This window comes from Austrofundulus limnaeus, unplaced genomic scaffold (genome assembly GCF_001266775.1).
Source record: "Austrofundulus limnaeus strain Quisiro unplaced genomic scaffold, Austrofundulus_limnaeus-1.0 Scaffold205, whole genome shotgun sequence".
NCBI lineage: Eukaryota > Metazoa > Chordata > Actinopteri > Cyprinodontiformes > Rivulidae > Austrofundulus > Austrofundulus limnaeus.
The window spans coordinates 578,768-589,751 of record NW_013952607.1 but is presented as its reverse complement, the minus strand read 5'-3'; the positions used below and the strand labels follow the sequence as shown (position 1 = coordinate 589,751).

Below are 10,984 nucleotides of genomic sequence, written 5' to 3'. Positions count from 1 at the left end.
GATGAAGAGAAAGTTTTATGATACCTGCTGCAGGATTTTATGACAACAAACCTTTGTATCGGCAGGGGGGATGATGAAAGTACAGTATTTGAATACTGGGGAGGAGATATCTTATTCACTCCAGACAATTTTATGGCTTCATACTGCCAATTATAAACTTAACAGTAGCTTCCAATTTAAACACATGAAAATATTTTTACGACAGCTTTTGAATTTCTTATCGCACCATATCAGCCTTTGTCACTTTTATGCATGTTTTTAATCATTTTAAACAAAAACATAACACTGAACACAAGGTTGTAATAAAAACAGCACACTTTATTTGCATGGCAGTATAGAAAAGTATAAAAACATGAAAATTTCTCATCTATAAAATGCTTGTATTGAAAAAAAAAAAGTTAAAAAGGCTCCAAAGCTAGTATCAAAACATATATAAAAGATTGTCTGCTGTGTTCAATGTGTTACAGAAGTTTGTAAAAAAAAATGCTGACGAAGTACAAAACAAAATTATAAAAAGGCATTTACAAAAATGATACAAAAGGTTATACTGGGATTTGTCTGTAGTATAATATAAAAACATCAGTGTTTACTTTCCTCACTTTTTAAAAAACAAATATAAAAATTCAAGTGCAGCTTGGTTTTACTCTTACTGGGTGAAGCTCTTGGTTTCAAATCATGAAGCTCATTTCAGATTTTGAAATGTATATAGTGTAATCGTTTTCCCCCTCTTCTCTGCTGTCTTATTTATATATATTTTTATATGTAACCATTTGTTCATTAATATCGCCCAGTGCAGGATAATGTGAAGGCCATGAAAAACTTGCAATTTGAAATGAAAACTCAATTTTGATGAAATAAAGGTAATACTAGTGCGGCTGGCCTGATTTTACCATTAATAATGACTTAAGAACGGACACCTCGATCCTTGTTACTGAGTATTTCCATGAGGCCAAACAGTTGAAATTTCCAGTAGACCCAAACAGGCTTTGAAAACCAAGAGAAAAAATAAAACAAGTGAAACAGTTCATGTGTTAAACTCAGAGGTCAGTTTTGAAATCATTACTATGCTTTTGGATACATGATAATGCTAACAGGGCTTAAATACTTAAAAATTACAACACTGCTCAATTGGTCAATTGTAAAACAACAAGAGTTATGATTAAAAATAAACAAACAAAAAAAATCAAACCAATAAATTAACTTGTTCTTTATATTAATATCAAAATTTATAACTAATAATACAGCCCAATGAAAACATAGTCACCCTTTCCCCATATATAATACAACAATTACGATAAAAAAAAAACAGTTCAGACCAAAAGAGAAAGAAAAACCCAAATGAAATTTTCTTTTAGATGTAGTTTTCGCTGGTTGAAATCCAACAAGTTTGAGTGTAAAAAACACCGCTTGGCATAAAAGCCTCTCCCAACTGTTGTACCACAACAAAATATGAAATCTGCGACGCCATGTCCAGCGCAGCGTGCCTCGATGTGTCCAGATGTGTCTCTGTCTACATCACCAGTGTCCTCGTAGGGTAAGTGTTGACGTACTTGTGGCTCTGCTCGGAGGCCATCGTGTGCTCCTCGGTCTTCCCGCAGGTCGTCTGCTCCCAGGAGCTGAGCTGGTGCTGCTGAGAGGAGACACAGTCAGGGTTTTGATGCTTCGCGGGCAACAACCATCATTATTTATATAAATAGAATTATGCGTACCTGTAGTGGGCTATTCATGTCTCTGTGAGGAACGTGGTAGGTTTTGTGTCCATCGTCACTCAGCAAAGAGCTCGTAAGCAGATCCTGAATGAACAAATCAGAGATCAGATAGGTTCTACCTAAATAGTAGGGGTAAAATAATATACAGTTTAATATTAAAGAGTTTTTGAATTAGAGTTCTGTGTTCATATAATATCTTACCTGCTGTAGACAGATCTCAGTTTGGAGAAATAGAGTTTAAATCTGAGTGGATCGCCGCTTTTACAGTACATGGTTATGTTCTGCAGGAAGTGCCACAAGATCAGCTACAACTAGCTGCTGCAGCTATTATTTATACTTGCAGTTGAATTCCATGTAATTGATGGTAATGTAAAGGTTTAGAAATAGTGTTTGCATGGACCACTTTATAATCTTGGCGATTGGAGTTGTTTTAAGATGGCCAGTTTTTTTTTTCACAATTAAACTCTATTTCTCCAAAATGATGTTCAAATTATCTTTAACAGGTAACATATGATCTTATCCACAGAACACCACTTTGAAAGATTCAAACTATTGCTTTAAGATTAAGATTTGAATGATAAAGACTTGTATTGCTCAAAGATGGGACTTACGGGTACTTCCTGTGCAGAGGAGCTAGGGGAGAAGAGTTGAGTGTTGAGCTCCTGTCCTTCCCACTGCATGCAGGGACTCCTCTCACACGGGGACTCCACCTTCAACCCAAAACACATCAAGACATGACACACGACTCTGGAGGGTCATTGGAACCTAGCTGCAGCCGTGCACAACAGCCCCAAACAGCGCAACTGAAATCTATATATTAATCAGAAATGATTTGCAAATCTGAATAAAGCTCAAATTTGTTTGTGCACGTTTGCTTTCAGAGTTGCAAAGGGGAAAGAACCTACTTTTCTGGCTGGCCTTTGCTTTCACAATATATGCATGTGAACTTCTAAAGTCCCACACTGGTCTGTAGTCACATCTGTGTGCTTGTGTTGTGCGGGAAGTACCTCCTGTTTTATCTTCTTCATAGGCGGCTGATCAATAGCACACTCCATCGGCTCCTGCTTGATGGACACAACCATCTGCTGCTCCAAAGGTGTATTCTGAGAGAAAAAAACACCTCCTCCAGTCAGTACAAAGGGCACTACAGCATGTGACATATTAAAACTTGATTTGGGGGGGGGGGCTCTTACCATGAGTTTGAGAGGTCCATACTTGGTCTCCTGAAAGGGCAGAGTTGATCTGAAAGGTGTGGGTGTACGAGGACTCGTCTCGAGGATTGATCGACGGATGTTTGGAGTTCGGAATCTGGGTGGGGAAACGTGATTAGAGTTTAGACACCGTTGCATGAAACAAGCATGAAACAACGGGAGATTAGGGATCTTACATTTCGTTCTCCTTCTGAGGCCTGACAGAGTGGTCGATGAGAGGCTTGGAGTCTACGGGCATGCTCATCTGTAAACTGTCGTCGGAGTGTTCTGAGCTCATCGACTGGTTGAGAAACTGAAATGAGCAGGAGGAAAAACTATCAGTTAAATAGGGTTTTGTTTTAGGCTATAATAATCTGGAAGATAATAATCTGGAAGTGAGGGAAAATAACGAGATGCCGGTGAACAGCTAAAGAACCACTAAGTGATTGGTTGTTGACGTTGTCAGAGGACATGGGGATTGGGTGGATTCCGGTCCTACTCGGGTATTTAACTACCTGTGAGGGTGAAAAGGGTAGAGTTCTGATTGCTGAAGACTTGCAGGTGAAAGCAACTTTTGAGCTCTGATTGGGCGAGACCCTGCCTGCTTTATGAACACTCCGGCTAAAGGCCAGGATCTGGGAAGAGGGCGGTAAAATATGGGTCAAGGCCCAAAACGAGGGGGAAATAAAATCTGCGTTGCTACTTTTTTCACAATTTATTATAAACTTACCAAATCAATGACGGATTCCATAAACTCTGGAATAGGATTTGAGAACGTTGGACTGCTGTGATGGCTGCTGCCGCTGCCGCTGCTCGAGTTGTTGCGGTGGGCACGTGTCGCCGAGGCGCTCTCCTCCGGTAGGCAGCTCTGGTCGAGAGGCAGGGCCGGGGCGGCTGCCTGGTGATGAGGTAAAGACATCGCCGCGCCGTCTGAGCTGTCGATCGCAGAGCTCTGACTAGGCCAGCTTGGAAAATGCAAATTCATCTGGTGGTGGAGGGGACAGAAATGCATGTCAGAGCGTGATTGTGATGAATAAGGGAGAAGTAAGCACAAAAGACAATTAAAAAAAATGAGAAAAAGAGATGAAGAAAGGGAACTTTATATTAAAAGAGCAACAGTGTTGAGTAGGAGGGTTGCACAAGGGGTCACACACACATACGCAGGAATAGTGATAAGGTCCTGTTTCGTCACTTTTGCAGAAACAGACCCCCCAGATGTTTCCTCCTCCTTATTCACACAAACACCACTGTCCTCAAAGGCAGGGTTGAGAACACCAGCACATAAATTGTGCTGTCGTGTTTTTACTTTTTTTTAATTTATATATATATATTTATAAATTTGACTGGAACCCAGACAGATGTGTTACTCACTGGTAGTGCTGGTTGTCCTTTCAGCTCGTTTTCTGTCGACATGAGCAGCAGTTCGATCTCTTTCACCCTCTGCTCCTTCTCAGGGTCCTCCTCACTATAGTGTCTCTAAAAGGAGAAGAACGTAGGAGGAATACATTAGTGATTTCCTGTCTTGAAATAAGCTTTTCTTGGCCTCTTTTTACACGCATGCACTGTTTTCCATCACTCTGGTGACAAGCGAGCCTACCAGTGTTTTTAGACACATTTTGGACTAAAACATAAATCGGCACCAAGCTATAAAGTTACTTTAACAAACAGGCAACAGAAGTCAGCAAGTTTCACAGATAATTTCCCGCCTCATATAAACCAAAAGAATGAGGTCAAACTGGTACTGAAAAGGTTCCGCTCCGGGTCTGATCGTTTAATAAAATTCATAACGTCTTACACGTTTGACTGTTTCAACCCAAAATGGAGGTTTTAACTTAATTTTACTAAATCAAGACACGGTTTATTGCCACTGATTTCTCAGATTTAACACTCTGATTAATCAATGAGTTTAAATATGAGCAAATGTGGTATTTAAAGTTTTACATGACCACTGTATTTTAAATTGGTTAGGCCAGAGGTTCTCAAACTGGTCAGTGAGAGGTGTCTTGGGGGTCCTCGAAAATTTTTACTAAAATGTTAATTTGGTTTTTATTTTAAAAAATGCATGGAGAACAAGGAACTAATAAAAAAAACATAATAAACTTTAAAAATATATATATTTTCAAGGCATTTAGGGGTTGAAATGACTATAAATTATCTTTTAAAACAGCATGGGGTTTACGAGGGGGTCCCTAGAAATTTTTTCGCCCTTGTAAGGGGTCCCCAGACCCAAATGGCTTGAGAACCCCTGCAATGTGAGACCATGGGGTGAGAACACTGTGACTTTGTCACAAGCAACTCAACAGTCTATCTCCTGTCATTTTCACATGAATGTTTGAACAAAACACAGAAGCCTGGATAAAAATAGGACCAATATGTGAGTAACCGAACGTCTCATGTGTGGAAAAGGTTATTATCCATCTGTAGCGACGGTTTAATCTTACTTGTATGGCAGCGGTTCCATGCTGGGGGATGTTCAGGATGTTTAGATGTAACGCCATTGGGAAGGGCACCTGTTCAGCCAATCAGACAAACGTCCGTATTAATTACTGTAAACAGCACTGCTTTAGTTTCCTCACCAACATCCTGAAGCCCCCACTTACTCTGTGTGTGTCAGACATGTAGGTGTAGTTTAGTGGCGACACGGGAGACAGCTGACTGGGCGAGTGGTGGGGGAAGCTCAGGACGTGGCCGGAGGACTTGACGTAGCCGTGGCCGATGGACAGCGAGGAGCCGCTGGTCTTGGGCGCGCTCTGCAGGTAGCCCTCCTGCTCCACCTTTCGCCTCATGGTGGAGTTCCAGTGGTTCTTGATGGCGTTGTCGGTCCTGCGGGTCGCAAGCAACAGCACGAGTTGAGTGTTTACCGAAGACAGACACACCCATGACATTCTCGCGGCCTGATCCAAGAAGAGGTGTTAGAAAAAGTTTATCAGCACAGGCGCACACGAGCTGACACAGATAGAGAAAGTCACAGTCAAACACACAAACACATGCAGGCCAGTGATAAGGTTATCAGAATAAAGCAATTACAATTATCTTAACGCTATTTATCTCTTATCATTCTATTCCAAACCTTTTTTAAAATTTAATAAAGACCATCCTGTCTTCATATCCATGTTTTCTCACATTAAAACTCATAAGATGACCTCTCTTCAACGTCAGCCTCCTAACCGCAACGTTTCACAGCTAACCAGCAAGATTTCAGTGATTCACTGAGCTTCTCCTTTTCTCAGCCTCCTTCTCAGCCTCACCTGCCGGGAAGCAGCTTCGCGATTTCGGCCCAGCGGTTCCCCAGCTTCTCGTGCGCCTGGTAGATGATTCGGTCCTCCTCCTCGGTCCACGAGGTCTTCTTGACCTCCGGGTTCAGGTGGTTGTGCCAGCGCTCGCGGCACTGCTTGCCGATTCGGCCCTTCAGGTGCTTGGCGATCACGGACCAGCGCTTGGCTCCGTACTTCTGGACCAGCTCGATCACCTGTGGCGTTTGAATTTTTGAGGGTGCGAAAAAGAAAAAAAGAAAAAAAAAAGAAAATAAATAAAAGGGGAAAGGCAAAAGAGGAAGAGGAGGAAAGAGCATGTTGAAAAGGAAGTGAATGGTAGAAGAGGGGCATTGGGAAAGGGGAAGGAAGCAGTAATATCAGGGAGGAGAGGGAGAAGTAGAGGTGTGTAAAGATATGACCCGCAAGGGGAAGGTAGAAAGGATGCAACAACAACAAAAGAAAAACATATTTTAGAAATGCATATTGCATTATTAAATGATCCAACCCTTCCCCGCTAATTTCTCTCTATCTTGTCTTCATTTCTCAGCTAACAGAGGCGACAGACAACACCTGCTGCTAAGCAGCGAGGGAGTTTCCAGTGAAACATCAGCCAATCTGCTAATCATTACAGCGGCATCTGGTTGGAAATATAACTCCTTTGATTTAGCACGATACTACTCCACTAGTTGGATGTGATTAAACAAGCTAAATGTTGTGAAACAGAAGCTAAAAATGTGCAAGAGCAGATGAAGAATTGCCACACGGGGGTTGCTTTAATCACTCAGGAACAAAAAGTAATTGTTTATGATCATTACTGCCCTTTTCTTGCAAATAAAACACAAAAATTACTTGAAATATTTCCCTAAATGAGCTTAAGTGTGCCTCTTGGAAATAAATGTCTTTATATTATAAGTGCTTTAGAATCTCGCAGTGTTTTAAGTGTCCTCAAGTGACCCGAGGAGTGTTTTGTTTTCCTACCCGTTGGTCCTCCTCTTTGGTCCACGGGCCTTTAATGAGCTCCGGGTTGAGAACCTTCTGCCACCTGTGTTGGCACTGCACATCTGTACGATTCTGATCGGTTCAAAGAGCAGAAACACGTTTTTGTTATCTAATTTGTATGGAAATCGTGAGTTCTGAATAATAACAAGCACTTTGCAAAGAAGCAGCGGTGCTTGGTTTTCCATATGAAAACAGTGTGTGTCTGTCCTCCGGTCACGCCGCTTACACTTAATAGGCTCGCAATGAGTTTCCAGTCGTCCGATCCATGAAGCTCAACAAGTTTCTTCAACTTCTCGTCCTGCGTGAAAAAAAGCGTTTTGTGTTTATTAAAAGCACTGACAAGCGACCGTTGTGGGGACGAGCGATTAAAACTAGCTCCTGAAGAGATTCTGATTTGCTAAAAGATTTGTGTACCTCTTCTCGTGTCCAGCGGGTTTTGCCGAGGTGGCGTTTTCCCGTCTTGGCCATCGATCCATCATAGTCGTGTTCGTACATGTCTGTCTCCTCCTCATCTTCCTCGCTGCTGTAAACACTGCGGGCACAGAGAGAGGGAGCACAAAATGTAAAAAACGACATTTAAAAAAAAGAGGCACGGAGTCTATTAGATAATGAACACCTGTTTATTTCTGCATCACTGTTTAAACATCTCCTTAAGGAGTGCATAAAAAAATAATAACCAGCCCCACTCTCGAAGTCATCAGGTGTTAGAGACAGAGAACCAGTCATTCTTGAAGGTTTGGGTGCAGGCTTCGAGCCAAGACACCCACAAGCAGAAAGAGAACGAAAGAAAGACAGGCCGAGAAAGAACAGCCACCTGAAGGGAGGGAGGGAGGGAGAGGGATGAACAGGTTCTAGTGTTTTTGGTTTCCACAGATACTGGGATTGGCGCATGTGATCATAATTTTGTGACCCTGGCGTGTTCAGACCTGCGGTGGTATTGTGCAGCGTGCACGAACACACACACACACACACACACAGAGGAGTAGCTGGTTAACCAGTCAGGTTGACGAACCTGAAGAATGTGGAAGCAGGTAGCTTGCTTTAAAGAGAACAGGTGTACAAGTGTGTGTGTGTGGTTATTTACTGTGCATTATCTTCCTTTTTTTAAATTATCCATTAACTTAAAAAAGCTTGACTAACAAGGAAAACTTTGCAGAGGTCCACATTTTATTGTAAAAAAATGCAAGTTTCATCTAATTATTTAATTTAAACAGAATGGATCACTTTAAAACTGTGCAAAAGTTACAAAAAAAACCCAAACACTTCATTTTTGGAAACAATGAGTCACCTAAAAACTACTTAATCTGAACTTTTTTTAAAAACTCAGTGCACTTTTTACTGATCAAAAGATTTGTTTGTTTGTTTGTTTGTTTGTTTGTTTGTTTGTTTGTTTAATACCCTTAAAATAGGCAAACAACCCGCACTGGAAACCACCAAAAACTGAGTTCCCACTACCACAAAATCTGCGGGAATTAATGTTTTCCAGGCATAAAGAATAAGAAGCTATCTCAGTAAATAATGGGGTCGCAAACAAACAAACAAACAAACAAACAAACAAACAAACAAACAAACAAAGTAGTAGTTTAGGCGCACGCGCTGCAGAGGACATATAACCAGTGAGCGCCTCTCGCTTTCAGAGATGCTGTGAAATAAATATTGGTCTTCAGATGGTGGAAAATGACCTTTAAACCAGACACAGTTGAGTAACTTGAGTTAAACGTGATAAAAACGAAAGTAACAGACTGCAGAAGTCATGGTCAGCAGAAGGTAAAGCATTAAAATATAAAACATAAAGCCTGAAAATTGCTTCTGAGGTCAGAATAAACAAAAAAAAAAAACAGTATAATATGTACATTTTAGTGTGTAAATCGTGTATTATTTTCACGCCGGTGTCCACGCACCGTCCTGGTAGCAGCAGCGTGGCGCGCGCGTCTCAGTGACAGCGGCGCGAGGACCGCACATGCCAGATGACCGCCGCCACCTGTCATTGGCGCGAGCGACAACAACCATAGCACGGGTCAAGGAAACATAATGGTTCGCAAATAATAATAATAATAATAATAATAAAAAGTGCACTAAACACATTTTTAAAAAAGACACGCGCGCTATTAAGATGCGCCTTTTAATCAGTCAGCCTCGTGCAGGTTATCGCACAGATATAACATGGTAACTGCAAAAAAAAAACTAGGTAATTGCATTCAAAATAAAATGAGCAAAGTTTCAAGACAGCTTTCGTTGTTTGAGCGTACCTGTTTCTTGGCCGCCGAGTCATGTTTGAGTCCGGGCAGGCAGCGGGTGTTGAGCCGAGCGTGTCCTTTCGCTGTCTGCGCCGAGTCTGTTCTCCGTGCGAGCAGGCAGGCTGACATTAATTTAAACTGCAGCAGACTCTGTGGGCCGCTCCTCCCTCCCCTCCTCCCTCCTACCATCCTTCGCATCCCGGTTAAATTGGCGCTCGCTCGACTGCGCATGTCCGGAACACTTCACGTGCAGTCCGACGTTTTCATGTTCGCGTTTCAACGATATAGGTTTTGGTCAAAATAAAATACGATAAATAAATAAAAAAAAAAATACAACTTGGAAAAAATGTAACAACGAGACAAGCAATTTAAGCACATTTAAGTGTATTTTAATTGGCACATATCCTACCAAGCGTATTGCTTACACTAGTGAGTAAAATCTATCCAAAAACATTAAAAGCGTCATAAAACAAGTAAAAAAAACAAGTCGATGTGCTATTTAGTTGCTACTTTCATTTATTTGTTCTTTAAGCCGTAACTTTTAAAAACATAATGCGGAAAATAATGTTTTGTATTTACGAAGTGTCCTTAAAGTGTTCAAACCACTCACTGAACGCGTTTTCATTGAGCAATGTTTTAGTTGCTTCTCTTTTTCCCCTGCAACAAAAAAAGAAGAAGGAAAATGATGTATTTGGACAGATTGGACAATAAGAATAGGTTTGCATGTTAAAAAAGGCGAAGTTACATCGAAGTCGGTGTCAGGACCACCTGTTCGCGGAGTGCCCACTGGTGTTTGCAGATGTTTCCTTATGATTAAAAAAAAAATAAAAACGCAAGAAAACCTCATGTCATCCCGCGACAAAACGCGCTTTGTGCTCGCCTATAAACAGAGTTAAAGACATCCAGTAGATACAAAACTATTATTGCACGTGGAACTCATATTAACTGACTTTAAAGGCTGCCTTTATCACGTTTTTTTTTCCTTTTCCAAAGTTTTGTTCCTGAAGTTTCTTTGAGTGTAATAATGCAAATAACCCACATCCCAACTCAGAGCAAGTTGAGCCTGTTTTTCAGCTCTGAGAGATGAGTAAGAAAATAATACCCTTGCATAACTTTAGTATTCTCCTGTATTTTTTTTTCCAGGACCTACCTCTTTTTTTGTGTGTGCTATGATTATTCCTTTTTTTTTTAATGGCTGGATTTTCATCCCTCCTCCACCCTTGCTCAACTATTCATTGCAAAAAGAAGAGGTTGAGGGGGTTAATTCTTTATTTGTATAAATGTGTCTTCTCGTTGAATTAGTTCCTCCTTATTGTCTGGGTCACTAATAATTATCATCACCCTGGAACAGCCTATTGTCCCAGGGTACTTTTCAAAAACTGGCAGACAAAGACCTGTGTTGTTTTAGACAGAAAACATTTAATGCAAAACAATATAGTGCATTTTGGCAGCGTAATATAAATATTACTCCCATAGTACAATACTAAACGACACTATAGTGATTATAACACCACAAACACGCCACTTTAATTACCAATAAATGCAATCAGAGGGCCGTGATGGTTGCCTGCATGCAGCAGTTTATATGCTTCAAT

The 10,984-nt window shown here is 41.0% G+C and overlaps 1 protein-coding gene across 3 annotated transcripts; it reads right to left on the bottom strand.

Moving 5' to 3' along the window:
* Nucleotides 1–297: 297 nt before the first annotated feature.
* Nucleotides 298–9,504, bottom strand: myb (v-myb avian myeloblastosis viral oncogene homolog). 3 transcript variants are annotated; one of them, XM_014018904.1, is made up of 15 exons: nt 9,402–9,504; nt 7,567–7,684; nt 7,379–7,450; nt 7,132–7,224; nt 6,148–6,368; nt 5,500–5,722; nt 5,341–5,409; nt 4,271–4,375; nt 3,630–3,884; nt 3,097–3,212; nt 2,903–3,017; nt 2,717–2,812; nt 2,321–2,419; nt 1,710–1,793; nt 298–1,630 (listed from the first exon to the last, which is right to left on the bottom strand). In XM_014018904.1, the coding sequence occupies exons 1-15, from the start codon at nt 9,422–9,424 to the stop codon at nt 1,511–1,513; spliced, it is 1,809 nt and encodes a 602-aa protein (XP_013874358.1). In that variant the 5' UTR covers nt 9,425–9,504; the 3' UTR covers nt 298–1,510. The 3 variants fall into 3 exon arrangements, with proteins under 3 accessions (XP_013874358.1, XP_013874359.1, XP_013874360.1); XM_014018905.1 differs by having other exon boundaries at nt 298–1,627; XM_014018906.1 differs by lacking the exon at nt 9,402–9,504 and adding an exon at nt 9,054–9,122.
* Nucleotides 9,505–10,984: the final 1,480 nt, after the last annotated feature.